Source organism: Calliphora vicina, chromosome 1 (genome assembly GCF_958450345.1).
Source record: "Calliphora vicina chromosome 1, idCalVici1.1, whole genome shotgun sequence".
In the NCBI taxonomy this organism is placed as follows: Eukaryota; Metazoa; Arthropoda; class Insecta; order Diptera; family Calliphoridae; genus Calliphora; species Calliphora vicina.
In genome coordinates, this window is record NC_088780.1 from 13,072,811 (window position 1) to 13,090,283 (window position 17,473).

General features: G+C 22.4%; 1 protein-coding gene across 3 annotated transcripts in view; it reads left to right on the forward strand.

Moving 5' to 3' along the window:
• Tsp96F (Tetraspanin 96F) overlaps positions 1-11,766 on the forward strand; it is a 58,245-nt gene extending 46,479 nt beyond the window's left edge. For all 3 annotated transcript variants that reach the window (XM_065499039.1, XM_065499037.1, XM_065499038.1), the window contains 4 exons: positions 5,930-6,124; positions 6,385-6,564; positions 10,350-10,565; positions 10,635-11,766. In XM_065499039.1, coding sequence (XP_065355111.1) covers positions 5,930-6,124; positions 6,385-6,564; positions 10,350-10,565; positions 10,635-10,784 — 741 coding nt within the window. In that variant the 3' untranslated portion in view covers positions 10,785-11,766. The remainder of the gene's footprint in view (positions 1-5,929; positions 6,125-6,384; positions 6,565-10,349; positions 10,566-10,634) is intronic.
• The last annotated feature ends 5,707 nt before the right edge of the window (positions 11,767-17,473 follow it).

Consider the following 17,473-nt stretch of genomic DNA (forward strand, 5'->3'; position numbering starts at 1 on the left):
TATTTTAGCTTAACTTTAAATTTCACTAAAATTCGCCAATTAAACTAAAGATAAGAAAAAAAGCTAAAATTAAAAAATTACAAATAATTTAAAATTTCACAAAAAATTTAAAACAAAATAACTTTTAATGAATCAAATCGCCAAATTTTCCAATTTGCAATTTAAAAAAATCTCAAACAAAATAAAAATATAAAAAATGAAATCGCCAAAATTTCTAAAAAAAAAATCGCTAAAACAAAAATCTGCAATTTAAAAAAAAAAATCTCAAATATAACATTTCAATAAAAATTGCTAATGACAGAAAATTACTAAACTAAAATTTCAATAAAACTCAAAAAAATCACAAATTTTACCAAAAAAAAATCGCTAAATTCTTAAATTTCACTATAAATCTCAAAAATCCAGTTAAACTTCATAATAAACACCAATTTTGTCAAAAAAATACTAAAGATCTCAAAAAACGTAAAACAAAATTTAATTTCAACAAAACGAAAACGTAAATTTCACAAAAAATCACCAAATATTACAAAAAAAAAACACTAATTTCAGAAAAAACGCCAAAACGCAAAAATCGCCTATTTCCCAATAAACCATGAATTCCACAAAAAGAATTGGCCATCAATCTCATACAAATTCAACAATTTTGCAAAAAATCGATTCACTAAATTTCACCAAAAAATTAAAATTAATAAAAATATCTAATTACACTAAAGATTCAATAATTTCACGAAATAGTCTGAAATTTAACTAAAAATCGCAAACATCACTATATCAGAAAAAACGCTAAAACACAAAAATCACCATTGTTTGAATCAAAAATTGTTTGAACAAAACTTCAACAATTTAACAAAAAAGTCTTAATTTCACTACAATTTCACAAAATTATAAGAAAATCATTAATATCAGAAAATCGCTACAACACAAAAATCACTAATTTGTACATAAAATTCAACAATTTTACAAAAACAATCTTTAATTTCAATACAAATCGCTAAATTTATAAGAAAATCACAAATTTCAAGAATTTAACAAAAAATTGCCAAATTTTACGAAAAAAAAAATTTCACCAAAATATCGGTAATTTCACTAAAAATCGCAAACTTCATTAATATCAGAAAATCGCTAAAACACAAAAATCACTAATTTGTACATAAAATTCAACAATTTAACAAAAAAAAATCTTTAATTTCAATACAAATCGCTAAATTTATAAGAAAATCGCTAATTTCAAGAATTTAACAAAAAATCGCCAAATTTTACATAAAAAAAAAAAATCAGAAAAAAATGCTAAAATCGCCAATTTACCAAACAAAAATCTCTAATTTGATAAATTTCATGAAATTTATAAGAAAATCATAAATTTCAGAAAAAACGCTAAAACATAAAAATCGTCAATTTGAACATAAATTCAATAATTTAACAAAAAAATCTTAAATTTTACTACAATCGCAAAATTTTACATAAAATCAATAATATTTTATGAAAAACGCTAAAATCGCATTTTTATAAACATTTACATTTTACAAAAAATCTCTTATTCATTTCATGAAATATCTCAAATTTAACTAAAAATCGCCAAATTTTACAAAAACATCATTAATACCAGAAAAAACGCTAAAACACAAAAATCGTCAATTTAAACAAAACTTCAAGAATTTAACAACAAAAAAAATGTAATTTCACTACAAATCGCCAAATTTAAAAAAAACACTAATTTTAGAAAAAACGCTAAAATACAAAAATCGCTAATTTGAAGATAAATTCAACAATTTAAATTTAAATTAAAATTTTTAAGACAGTAAATCACTAATATCAGAAAAAACAAGAAGTCTTAAAATCGCCAAATTTATAAGAAAATCACTAATTTCTGAAAAAAACGCTAAAACACAAAAATCGCCAATTTGAAGATAAATTTAACAAAAAATGTAAAATTTTTCTACAAATCGCAAAATTTTACATAAAATCAACAATATTTCGAAAAACTCTAAAATCGCTATTTTCCAAAAATCTCCAATTTCATCAATTCATCAAAATAATCTAAAATTTCACTAAAAATCGCAAAATTTATAAGAAAATCACTAATTTCAGAAAAAACGCCAAAACTCAAAAATCACCAATTTGAAAAAAAAACTTCAAGAATTTCACAAAAAATCTTTAATTTCAATACAGTAAATCAATAATTGAAGATAAATACAACAATTTAACAAAAAATCTTAAATTTTACTACAAATCGCCAAATTTCGCTAAAATCGCCATTTTCCAAAAAAACACTAATTTGTAAATAAATTCAACATTTAAATAAATTCTTAAAATAATAAAATCAACAATATTTCAGAATTACGTTAAAATTTATAAGAAAATCTCTAATTTCTGAAAAAAACGCTAAAATACAAAAATCGCCAATTTGAAGATAAATTCAACATTTAAAAAAAAATCTTAAATTTTATTACAAATCGCCAAATTTCACATAAAATCAACAATATTTCTGAAAAACGCTAAAATCGCCATTTTCCAAAAAAATCTTTAATTTCATCAATTCATTAAAATAATCTAAAATTTCACTAAAAATCGCAAAATTTATAAGAAAATCACTAATTTGAGAAAAAACGCTAAAACACGAAAATCGCCAATTTGAAAAAAACTTCAAGAATTTCACAAAAAATCTTTAATTTCAATACAGTAGATCACTAATATCAGTAAAAACGCTAAACCACTAAAATCACTAATTAATAAATAAATTCAACATTTAACAAAAAGTCTTAAAATCGCCAAATTTATAAGAAAATCACTAATTTCAGAAAAAAACGCTAAAATACAAAAATCGCCAATTTGACAATTTAACAAAAAATCTTAAATTAAATCAACAATATTTCAGAAAAATGTTAAAATCGCCAAATTTATAAGAAAATCACTAATTTCAGAAAAAACGCTAAAATACAAAAATCGCCAATTTGAAGATAAATTCAACAATTTAACAAAAAATCTTAAATTTTACTACAAATTGCAAAATTTTACATAAAATCAACAATATTTCAGAAAAACGCTAAAATCGCCATTTTCCAAAAAATCACTAATTTGTAAATAAATTCAACATTTAACAAAAATTCTTAAAAAATCAACAATATTTCAGAAAAACGTTAAATTATAAGAAAATCACTAATTTCTGAAAAAAACGCTAAAATAAAAAAATCGCCAATTTGAAGATAAATTCAACATTTAAAAAAAAAATCTTAAATTTTATTACAAATCGCCAAATTTCACATAAAATCAACAATATTTCTGAAAAACGCTAAAATCGTCATTTTCCAAAAAAATCTCTAATTTCATCAATTCATCAAAATAATCTAAAATTTCACTAAAAATCGCTAAATTTATAAGAAAATCGCTAATTTGAGAAAAAACGCTAAAACACAAAAATCGCCAATTTGAAAAAAAACTTCAAGAATTTATCAATAAAATATTTTAAAAAACGCTAAATCACCAATTTTATAAAATATTTTACCAAAAACAAATCTCTAATTTAACCTATATTATGAAAGAATCTACTACTACTACAAATATTAGAAAAAACGCTAAACCACAAAAATCGCCAATTTGAACAAAACTTCAAGAATTTCACAAAAAATCTTTAATTTCAATACAGTAGATCACTAATATCAGTAAAAACGCTAAAACACTAAAATCACTAATTAGTAAATAAATTCAACATTTAACAAAATGTCTTAAAATCGCCAAATTTATAAGAAAATCACTAATTTCAGAAAAAAACGCTAAAATACAAAAATCGCCAAATTTCGCATAAAATCGCCATTTTCCAAAAAATCACTAATTTGTAAATAAATTCAACATTTAACAAAAAATTCTTAAAATAATAAAATCAACAATATTTCAGAAAAATGTTAAACGCCAAATTTATAAGAAAATCACTAATTTCTGAAAAAAACGCTAAAATACAAAAATCGCCAATTTGAAGATAAATTCAGCAATTTAACAAAAAATGTAAAATTATTCTACAAATCGCAAAATTTTACATAAATCAACAATATTTCAGAAAAACGCTAAAATCGCCATTTTCCAAAAAAATCTTTAATTTCATCAATTCATTAAAATAATCTAATATTTCACTAAAAATCGCAAAATTTATAAGAAAATCACTAATTTGAGAAAAAACGCTAAACCACAAAAATCGCCAATTTGAAAGAATTTCACAAAAAATCTTTAATTTCAATACAGTAAATCACTAATATCAGAAAAAACGCTAAGACACTAAAATCACTAATCAGTAAAGAAATTCAACATTTAACAAGACGTCATAAAATCGCCAAATTTTATAAGAAAATCACTAATTTCTGAAAAAACGCTAAAATACAAAAATCACCAATTTGAAGATAAATTAAATTATTTAACAAAATATCTTAAATTTTACTACAATCTCAAAATTTTACATAAAATCAACAATATTTCAGAAAAACGCTAAAATCGCCATTTTCCAAAAAAAATCTCTAATTTCATCAATTCATTAAAAAAAATCTAAAATTTCACTAAAAATCGCTAAATTTATAAGAAAAATAACTAATTTCAGAAAAAACGCCAAAACACAAAAATCACCAATTTGAACAAAACTTCAAGAATTTAAGAAAAAATTCTTAATTTCACTACAATTAGCCAATTTATCAAGAATTTAACAAAAAAATGTAATTTCACTACAAATCGCGAAATTTATAAAAAAATCACTAATTTCAGAAAAAAACGCTAAAACACAAAAATCGTCAATTTGAAAAAAAAACTTCAAGAATTTCACAAAAAATCTTTAATTTCAATACAGTAAATCAATAATTGAAGATAAATACAACAATTTAACAAAAAATCTTAAATTTTACTACAAATCGCCAAATTTCACATAAAATCAACAATATTTCAGAAAAACGCTAAAATCGCCATTTTCCAAAAAATCACTAATTTGTAAATAAATTCAACATTTAAATAAATTCTTAAAATAATAAAATCAACAATATTTCAGAAAAATTTTAAAATCTCCAAATTTATAAGCAAATCACAAATTTCTGAAAAACGCTAAAATACAAAAATCGCCAATTTGAATATAAATTCAACAATTTAACAAAAAATATTAAATTTTACTACAAATCTCAAAATTTTACATAAAATCAACAATATTTCATAAAAACGCTAAAATCGTTTCAAAATAATCTAAAATTTCACTAAAAATCGCAAAATTTATAAGAAAAATCACTAATTTCAGAAAAAAACGCCAAAACACAAAAATCATCAATTTGAACAAAACTTCAAGAATTTAAGAAAAAATTCTTAATTTCACTACAACTCGCCAAATTTATAAGAAAATCACTAATTTCAGAAAAAACGCCAAAACACAAAAAATCGCCAAAGTTGTGTAAAAACCGATAGTTTTATAGAAAACCTTATTCATAGGGTATTTCATACTAAAGCTTATGTTGGTACACGATATTTAAATAGTCTTTTTTAACAGAAAACTTAATTTTAAATACCAAGTTTTCCAATTTTCGAATCAATCGTTTTAAGGTTTTACAAATTTAGTAAAATTGATTTTTCTAAATTATTTATTTCCAGCACCCACAGTTAGTTTGAATTATGTTTTAGTTGGCTAAATAAATTGTTTATGTTGAAATCCATGTTTGTTTTTCTTTTTTCATCGATTTTATTTTTTTTTTACTTAAAGACCACCTGTGTGTTTCCGAGAGAGATTTGTGGCATTTGGCAAAATAATAAATTAAATATGTTTGTATTTCATTCATGCCACATAATAATAATGTGTGTGTTTATATTACAAAAAAATATGTTGGGCAACAGCTAATTTAATAATTTTTTTTCCTCATAACATGTATTTATTTGTCTAATATTTGTGTGTTTATTTTATGTTTTTTATTTCCAGATCATTGGTTTAACAATTGTTATCGCCTCGGCCTGGATGCTGACAGATCCCACATTTGTGCTGTCAATGACACAATCGTACAATCACTATTACATCGCACTGTATGTGTTTTTGGGCATTGGTGTTTTAATCACAATCGGCGCCTTCTTTGGCTGCTGTGGCGTGTTGAAGGAATCCCAGTGTCTGCTGGTGTCGGTAAGAAATTCAAACGTTGCTCCCACTCATTTACCTTATAACTAAACGTTTACTAAAGTTTGAGTTAAAAATGAAATTTTCAATTTAAATTAAATTCATTTAATCAAATTTGTTTACATTTATTTTTATTATGATGATATTAACGCCTACCCACCATAAAATCGTTGCATTTAATTTATTTTGATTGAATTTTAGTTTGTTTGGGTGACATTTTCTTTTTGAAATCTTTTTCTTATTTTCTTTTTCTCTTTTTTTTGTAGTTCTTCTGTGTGATTTTGGTGGTAATGGTTGCACAAATCGCTGCCGGCGCTTGGGCATTCCACAATAGAGACAAACTTGATGACATTGTTAGAGCTTCAGTGAAATATTCCGTGCAAGAGGAGTATGGCCAATCAAGCATGAGTTCACGTACGGTTACATTCGATACGCTACAAAAGAATGTGAGTAGTTGTTGGTGTTTTGTTTTACTTTCAGATAAAAGAAAAACTCCCACGCTTTAGATATGGATTTATGAATATGAAGTCTTATAATAAATGGAAAAGAAAGTTTGATTTTTGGAAAATGTTGTTTAGATATTTTTACATCAAAAACAATCAGCTGTCAATGTCAAAATATGTGTTAGATTTAATACTTGATTATAATTTACAACCTCCAGGTGTGGAATACTACAATTTTCTAGGTGTGTTTGAAGACTTCACAATGTTTGTTTTATGGTGGCTCCATATCTGTCAGATTATAGCTGATTTATGTCTAGTTTCATAAATAGATTCAAAATCTTAAAATTTAAATTTTTAACTTTGTTAGGCCTTTGACATAATGCATAATGAATTAAATTTTATTAAAGATCACTGAATTTACTAAATTTCGCATACAAAAATATCACTAAATTCAAGAAAAAACTTTAAAATAGCAAAATTCGCTGATTTCATCAAAAGAATGCGTCAAAATACCACAATTCTGCCAATTTCTCTAAAATAATCTAATTATTTCATTAAAAATCTCCAAATTTCACAAAAAAATAATTCGATTTAGAAAAAAATAAAATTCGCTAAAATTTACAAAAAAAATCACTAAATTTAAAAAAAACGTAAAATAATACGAAGTAATACAAACAACGCCAAATCTCAAAAAAAAAATTTCACTAAAAATCAATAAATTCAGAAAAAAAAATAAATACAATTTCAATAAATTTCTCAAAATTAAGAAAAAAGTGCTGAAATACAAAAACACTCAAATCTCTTATTAATCGTCAAATTCTGAATAAGTTGAAATACAAAAAAATCGCCAATTCCAATTAAACCTAACTTAAAACCGTAAAATTTCACAAAAAATCTTGGAATTCAGAAAAAGCTTTAAATATAAATAATTGCTAATTCACAACATTTTTTAATTCCAATAAATACCAAAAATTTAAGTTAAAACCCTAAAATTTACAAAAATTCACTAAATTATTTTATTTATTTATATTTATAATCATAATCAAAGCTCTAGGGCCAAATTATGTACCCCTAAATCAAAAAAAATTTAAATTTCACAAAAAATCAATAAATTTCGAAATATCTCTCTTAAACCGTAAAATTCCAAAAATCACTGTATTCAGAAAAAAACGCTAGAATAAAAAAGTCGCTAAATTCCGAATTAAATCATAAAATTTCACGAAATAGCTTCCGAAATAACTCTAAAACACAAAAAATCTAACTTAAAACCGTTAAATTTCAAAAATCACAGAAATCAGAAAAAACGCTAAAATAAAAAAGTCGCTAAATTCCGAATTAAATCATAAAATTTCACGAAATAACTCTAAAAACACAAACAATTTAAAATAAAACCGTTAAATTTCAAAAATCACAGAATTCAGAAAAAACGCTAAAATAAAAAAAATCGCTAATTTCCCAAATAAATTGTAAAATTCCACGAAATAATTTCCGAAATAACTTTAAAACACAAAAAATCTAACTTAAAACCGTTAAATTTCAAAAATCACAGAATTCAGAAAAAACGCTAAAATAAAAAAATCGCTAATTTCCGAAATAAATTGTAAAATTCAACGAAATAATTTCCGAAATAACTCTAAAACACAAAACATCTAACTTGAAATTGTAAAAATCCCAAAAATCAATGAATTCTGAAAAAACGCTAGAATACAAAAATCGCTAAATTCCGAAAGATATCCTAAAATTTTATAAAATAATTTTCGAAACAACTCTAAACACAAAAATCTAACTTAAAACCATTAAATTTCAAAAATCACAGAATTCAGAAAAAACGCTAAAATAAAAAAAATCGCTAATTTCCGAAATAAATTGTAAAATTCAACGAAATAATTTCCGAAATAACTCTAAAACACAAAACATCTAACTTGAAATTGTAAAAATCCAAAAATTAATGAATTCTGAAAAAACGCTAAAATAAAAAAATCGCTAATTTCCGAAATAAATTGTAAAATTCCACGAAATAATTTCCGAAATAACTCTAAACACACAAAAAATTTAAATTAAAACCGTTAAATTTCAAAAATCACAGAATTCAGAAAAACGCTAAAATAAAAAAATCGCTAATTTCCGAAATAAATTGTAAAATTCAACGAAATAATTTCAGAAATAACTCTAAAACACAAAACATCTAACTTGAAATTGTAAAAAATCCAAAAATCAATGAATTCTAAAAAAACGCTAGAATAAAAAAAATCGCTAAATTCCGAAATAAATTTTAAAATAATTTTCGAAACAACTCTAAACACATAAAATTTAACTTAAAACTGTAAAATTACACAAAAAAAAACACTGCATTCAGAAAAAACGTTAAAATAAAAAATCCCAAAATTCGGAAATAAATCGTAAAATTTCAATCACTGATCACTGAATTAAAAAAAACCCTAAAATAAAAAAATCGCTAAATTCCGAAATAAATTGTAAAATTTTACGAAATAATTTCCGAAATAACTCTAAAACACTAATCTAAATTAAAAACGTTAAGTTTACAAAAAGTCACTAAATTCAGAAAAATCGCTATAATACAAAAAATCGCTTAAAATAAAAAATCTGAAATTTCTGAAAATTCTTAAATATCACCCAAATCTAAATTCAAAATGTAAAATTTTTCCAAAAAAAATTACTAAATTCAGATAAAACGCTAAAATAAAAAAACGCCAATTTCATAAAAATCTCCTAATTCCGAAATAACTCTAAAACACTAATCAAAATCAAGAATCTAAATTAAAAAACGTCACTAAATTCAGAAAAATCGCTAAAATACAAAAAATCGCTTAAAATAAAAAATCTGAAATTTCTGTAAATTTTTAAATATCACCCAAATCTAAATTCAAAAACGCTAAAATAAGAAATCGCCAATTTCTCAAAAAATCACTCATATATAAATAAAGTGTCTATTTTAAAATCGTAAAAAATTTCTAAATTCAGATAAGACGCCAATTTAACAAAAATCACTAAATTTTAAAAAAAAAACCTGTCAAACTCAATGAATTTAAAGTTTAACTGAATTCAGAAAAAACGCTAAAATAAAAAATTGTCAATTTCTCAAAAAATCACTAAATTCGTATTAAAAATCTTTAAATTTAAAACAAAAACCTAATTTCATTAAACATCTCTGATTTGAAAAAGAAAAACCGCAGAAAAACAACAATTTCACAAAAAATCGCCAATTTTACAAAAAATAAAATATCACTAAATATTATCAATTTTGTAAAATAATCACAAAAATCATAATTTTATTAAAATCCAAAATTTTTTCTAAAAAATGTCCGAAATTTTTTACTAAAATATTGTTACGTTTTTATCTTTTAAAACGGTGGTTTATTTCCTTTAATTAAATTGTATTCTTTTAATTGCAAATAAAAGCGATCAGTAAAATTTGTAACAACTCTTTATTTAAATTTACATAACAATTTAAATAGTTACACACTCTTTAAATGTACACACTTATATTACACACTTTAAAAACACACTGGTAATGTACAAAGATACTCTGGTAATACAGTTGATGTTAATTCTAACAGCGCCTACGATGTACTGACCCACTTACAACTCGCTATTACTATTTATATACACAGCGCCATCTTCTGGAAGTCTCATGAATAATCTAACGGAAAAAACTAGAATGTACTATTTCCACAATGATCACCTAGAGCTTTTAAAGCAGCTCTTGGATCTTCGCGTATAGAGAACTCTTACAAAGTTTATTATATTTTCCTTTTCTTCTTTTACAGCTCAAATGTTGTGGTGCCGATGGCCCCGGCGATTGGGCCACCAGTCGTTTCAACAATGTGGATCGCACGAATATTGTCGATATTGCCATATCATCCATGAATGTCTTCTACAATATACCCGAATCTTGCTGTAAAGATGAGCTCAAGGAAAATGTATGTGAAATGTCAAGGAAATTGAAATTTGGAGGAGCTCTAAACCCAGCCATACATCAACAGGTATGAGGAAATGAATTTTGCTTTTAAATGAGTTCTTTATTCTAATATAAAATCTGTTTATTCTCCTAGGGTTGCGTTGATAAACTCATTGAATTGATATACGAAAACTGGGTATTAATTTTCGGCGTAACTGCCGGTGTCATTTTGTTGGAATTGTTGGCTTTGACCTTCTCTTTAAGTTTATGCTGTGCCGTCAGAAGTCAACAGTACAAAGCCTGAGAATTACAGAATTCCCAAAGGGAAATATCTGACGATGAAAAGTACTAACCATATTCTTTAAGGAAACAAAAACAACATGAAGAACAACAGCAGCAGCAGCAACAACACAAACATAAATTAAGAATAAAACAAAATTAAGTAACAGAAAATGATTAAACAAAATAGAGAACGAAGAAAAGAATATAAGAAACGAATTGAAATTAAATGAATTGGACAAGAATTTAAATTGGTTAGAGGTTAGAAAGAAACATTTATAAATAATGATTAAAGAAATTTAAATGTTTTAAACCTGTTGCCTAAAAGAAAAGAAACAAAATTAAAAATTTATTTTGTTTTGGAAAGAATCTCTCTCACTTTTTGTGTGGGACCTGCAAAAATCATAAGCAATTTCTTTGTAAATAGTAAAAATAATTTCAAGCAAGAAACTTCCTTTAAAACAAAAATTCATAGAAAAACATTAAAATAATGAAAAGATATGAAGAAAATTCTCAGAATAAAAAAAAAAAATTTCAAATAATTTGGAAAATATTTTTGAAAGAAACTGAGAACTTTTCTTTTATTTAAACATCAATTTATTACATCCCTCTTTCAAAACTTAATTTATTAGTTAAATATTAAAATAATTTAAAAGAAAACTCAAACACACACAAGAAAAGTAAATAAATTATTGTATTACTTTAGTAATTTAAGGGAAACTCAAAGAAATATATAAATAATTTTACTATAAACTATAAAGTTTTTTGGATAAATTTTCAATATTTTAGACCAGAAAAAAACTTACTTTATAAATAAAATAAAAAGAAAAAAAAAAATAACAAGAATTTTATTTAAATTATTTAAGCCTTATGGAAGACTAATAAATTAAAAAAAATATAACAAGCAATTTTTTATAAGAATGAAATAAATATGTTAATTTTTAATAAAAACAAAGAAAAACAATTAAAAAAAATTTGAATAAAAAAAACATCACACACAGACTAAATTTCACCACCTGTAGTATTTAAAGGAAATAAATAAGAAAATAATGCAACATTTTAATAATTAAAAGCTAAGAAAAAGGAAAGCAAAAAAACAGGTTTAAATTTAAAAGGAATTCAAATATAATTTCTGAAATTTTCTTAAAGAAGAAATACATTTTAAAGGCTTAAACTCTTAAATAATTAGAAGGTACAACTGATTATTATACATTGTTTAGATTTTGTTTAAACAATTGAAAAATATTGAAATTTCAATATTTTGGAAAACATAACCTTAAAGTTTTTTTTTTAAATTTTTACAATTTTAATAAGATTTTAATTGGGAAAAGTTAGAACTTTTAAATATAATAAGCAAGAAAAGAAAAATCAAATCCAACATTTTTTTCAATTATTTAAAAAAATTTTAAATAATTTTTTTTTTAAATTTTATAAAATTTTCTTAAATATGAAACTAATTTTAAAGGCTTAAACTCTTAACTAATTAAGAAGGTACAACTAACTATTATTCATTGTTTAGATTTTGTTTAAACAATTGAAAAATATTGAAATTTCAATATTTTGCAAAACATAACCTTAAAATTTTTTGTTAAATTTTTACAATTTTAATAAGATTTTTATTGGGAAAGTTTAAGTTTTTAAAAATTTTTGAATATAATAAGTAAAACTTATTAAAAATAAAAGCCAAATTTTAAATTTTTTGAAAAATTTAATGAAATTTCAAATATTTTTTAAAATTTATTAAATTTTGGAAAAGTTTTAATTTTTAGAAATTTTATAATAAGTAAATCTTATTAACAAGAAAAGCCAAATCTTAATTTTTTTTAAAAATTTAAAGAAATTGAAATATTTTTTTTTAATTTTTTTAAATTTTCTTATATGAAACAATATTTTATAGAATTTGTTGATTCAATAAAACAATACTAATAAAAATTGTATTCAAAACTTTAAATATTAAAGAAAACTTAAAATTTTAAGTTTTTCAAAAACATAACCTCAAATTTTTTTTTTGAGGTTAGAATTTTCAAAATAGAATTTATATAAATTCGCTTTAAATCAAAAAAAAAGCAGTGTTAATTTATGTATATTAAGAAAATTCATGTTTTAGATTGAAAATCAATTTATTTGAATTAAAATTTAGAATTTTTCAAAAAACATTGACATTTTTTTTGAGGTTAGAATTTTCAAACATGAATTTATATAAATTCGTTCTAAATCAATTATACCTCAGCAATTTCAATTTATGTATGTTGAGAAAAATCATATTTTAGATTGAAAATCCATTTATTTGAATTAAAATTTTTCAAAAACATTGAAATTTCTTTGAGGTTAGAATTTTCAAAATTGAATTTATAGAAATTCTCTCTAGATTCAGAATACATAATGCATTTATGCTTAAGAAAAATACAATTTAAATTGAAAATCAATTAATTTGAATTAAAATTTCAAAATTTTCAAAAACATTGATTTTTTTTTGAGGTTAAATTTTTTTTAAATTGAATTTATACCAATTCTCTCTAAATCAAATATACCTAAGCAGTTTCAATTTATATATATTAAGAAAAAATCATGTTTTTGATTGAAAATCAATTTATTTGAATTAAAATTTAAATATTTTCAAAAACATTGAAATTTTTTTGGGGTTATAATTTTCAAAATTGAATTTATACAAATTCTCTCTAAATACATAATGAATTTTATAAATTTATGCTTAAGAATATGCAGTTTTAAATTGAAAATCAATTAATTTGAATTAAAATTTCGAATTTTTCAAAAAATATTTAATTTTTTTATGAGGTTAGAATTTTCAAAATGAAAATTATTCAAATTCTCTCTAAATTAAATATACCTAAGCAATTTCAAAGTATTATTCTTACGAAAAATCAAGTTTTAGATTGAAAATCAATTAATTTGAATTAAAATTTAAAATTTTTCAAAAAACATTGACATTTGTTTTGAGGTTAGAATTTTTAAAATGAAATTTATTCAAATTCTCTAGAGATTCAAAATACATAATGCATTTTATACATTTATGCTTATGTGAAATCATGTTTTAGATTGAAAATCAATTAATTTGAATTTAAATTTCAAAATTTTCAAAAACATTGACACCTTTTTTTGAGGTTAGAATTTTCAAAATGAAAATTATTCAAATTCTGTCTAGATAAAGTATCTATATATATAAAAATACAAGGCCTGACACACTCACTAGCTGATTTATCAATGCCCTGCCCATGAAATTTGGTGCTCAGGTACCTCTTTCCATTAGCAGATCCTCTATGAAGGGGATTTTTTGAAATTCTATCGCTAAATTGTAAAAACTATTTAAATCTGTAACCTAATATCTCCGAAATTAAGACAAATGAAATCAAAATTAAAAAAGCAAATTAAAAGCGTCAACAAATAAGCGGACTCGTGTGTAAAACTTCTTTGATAATTGTACTTTTAAAGGGTAAAACGGGTAAAAATCTAAATTTGGTACCTTTTTTAACTAATTTATTTTCTAGTATTGAAGATAGAAATAGAATTGTTCTCTTCCTTAGGAAAGTTTTCTGTGCGAACAAAGCTGAGGGCAAAAGCTATTACATAATAAATTTGATACATTTATGTTTAAGAAAAATGCAGTTTTATATTGAAATTTCATTAATTTGAAACAGAACAGAGGACATACAGAACAGGGTTGATAATTGATTCTATAAAATTTACAGATTTTCAAAATGCTTAAGTGACTGGAATTGTTTTAATAAAAATAACCTTAAAAATTGTTTTTTTTAGGTTAGAATTTCTGAAATAGAAATTCTTAGAAAACTATAGAAAAAATAACTAAATAATCCAATAAAATGCATTAATAATAAATAACAAGCTAGATTAAAGACAAAAATCTATAAATAAAACACAAAATATAGCAAATTTTAAGAAATTCCCAAAATTATAGAAAATTTTTTAATAAAATTTCAAAAATAAAAAGAAAACTTTAAAAATTTATAAGGAAATTAGCCTTATTTTGACTAAAATAGCTAAACGTTTTAAAATTTCTTCTAACAATTGAAATAAACCAAGATTTTAAAGTTTTCAAAATCTTAACCTCAAACATTTTTTGGAGGTTCAAATTTCAAAAATATAAATAAATTGTTTATAATTTATTAGGGAATTAGTTAAATATTAGATTAAGGGTTTAATTGTTCTTCTAACTAATGAAATAAACCAAGATTTTCAAGTTTTCAAAAATCTAACCTCAAACATGTTTTTGGAGGTTAGAATTTTCAATAGAAATTTCAAAAATATAAATAAATTGTAAACAATTTACTACAGAATTAGTTAAATATTAGATTAAAAACTTAACTTTTCTTCTAACTAATGAAATAAACCCAGATTTTTAAGTTTTATAAAACATAACCTCAAAAAATATTTTTTGGAGGTTAGAATTTTCAATCAAAATTTCAAAAATCTAAATAAATTGCATATAATTTATTAGGGAATTTGTCAAATATTATATTAAAGATTTAACTTTTCTTTTAACTAATTAAATCAACCAAGATTTTCAAGTTTTCAAAATTCTAACCTCAAAAATTTTTTTGGAGGTTAAAATTTCTTAAACGAAATTTCAAAAATATAAATTGATTGTAAACAATTTACTACAGAATTAGTTAAATATTAGATTAAAAACTTAACTTTTCTTGTAACTAATGAAATAAACCAAGATTTTCAAGTTTTCAAAAATCTAACCATTTTTTTGGAGGTTAGAATTTTCAATAAAAATTTCAAGAATATAAATAAATTGTAAGCAATTTATTACGAAATCAGTTAAATATTATATTAAAGGTTTAACCTTTCTTCAAACTAATGAAATAAATGAAGATTGTAAGTTTTCAAAAATCTAACCTCAAAAAATGTTATTTTTTAGGTTAGAATTTTCAAAGTAGAAAAAATGCAAATTCTATAAAAAAAATAATTCCTTTTTTCAAATAATCAAATACATAAAGTTTATATTGAACAAAAATATTCAAAATTTTACAAAACTTTAAAGGAATTTGCAAAAATATTTTTAAAATTAGATTTCATTTGAATTACTTTAATATTTATTTGAAAAATACAAAGAATATGTTTTACAAATTTAACTAAATTAGTTTCAGTCTTTACAAATCATTTAAACCAAGGAAAATTTATAAAAATTTTAACCTAACCTTAAAAATAAAATAAAATTTGTTAAGGTTAGTTTCTTTAAAACTAGAAATTATTTGAATTCCTTTTACTTTAATAAAACATAATACATCCAAGCGCCTTTAAGTTAATTATTTAACTAATTTAAGGGTGGAAATCTTTTATATATAAAATTTATTAAGATTTCTAGCCTTAAAATATTAAAATCAAACAAAAAAACTCAGTCTGCCATTAGTATAATTTCAAGCGTCCATTTTAGGTTTATATAAATATTTATTTAAAAAAAAATTAATTTAAAACCTCACTTTTTTACAATAATTTAAGTCTTCCGCTTATTTGCAATAATTTCGTAAATGCCAAAATTAATCAATTAATTGTTTAATTAAGTTGTTTTTTTTTTTGTTTGTTTTAAATAATTATATAAATTCAATAGTATAGAGAAATAAAACATTCCACAAGTTCAAAATGAAGCACAATTAAAAGTAAATTTTTGGGTGATATAGAACAAAATAATGATTAAAAATCCTGCACAAATGTCCCAAGACCCAAGAAAGTAAAAACTTTTCTATAAAAATTGTAAAACATTTTTACTTGTGAATGTAAAATTATGAGCAAAAGTAAAGAAATTTTAATTTGTTTTAAGAATAAAAGTGAATTGGTTTAGACAGGGGATAAAAATCAAGGAGAAATTTTGAAATTTCTAGAAAGATTAAGCCCGATTTTCTTAAAATCTGGTTATTTTCTTATCGTTACGATACTGAAAGTTCTCATACAAAATTTTTTTAGTTCTTTGATTTAGTTCTTTAAATTATCTTTAAATAAAGCAATAAACAGTTCAAAGTTTAATAAAATATTCATAAAAACTTTTTTAAATTTATCAAAAGTTCATAAATCATTTAAAATTTGAAAACTTGTCTTCAACCAATTCACTTAAGTCCTTAAAATCATTACAAAAATTCATTGAAATAATGATTAAACAAACTCTTTAAAATATGGCCAAAAGAAAGCAAAACAAATTATTTATAAATTTAGTTGAAATTAAAGTAAATATCTTTAAATGTTAATAAATATTTACATTTTTACCTTTAAACCAAAACCAAAAATACCAAGTTGTTAGTAAAATTTTATTAAAAAAACCCACACACACACAAACAAAAAATCGTGTATTTCAAATCCAAAATGAAACCTTAAAATTTGTAACTATTTACCTGCTTTTAGAATTGATTTTAATTCAATTTAAAACCCACAATTTATTAAATAAAAAACAACTCCACAACAATTATTCAATTCACAAACTGTAATGTATGATGTTGTTGTTAGCTTCTTTTTAAAAGCTGGCATTCACAGTGAAATGATATTCCTCTATACAGAGATGGATAGAGAAACTGTTGTAAGTTATTAAAGTGAATGTTAAACAATTGTACAGTTGTACAATTTTGTTGTTATGTTCTTTCTAAAAGCTGGCATTCACAGTGAAATGATATTCTTGATATACAGAGACGGATAAAGGAAGTAAGTTATTAAAAAGCATATTAAAACTGTTTGTTTTTAATG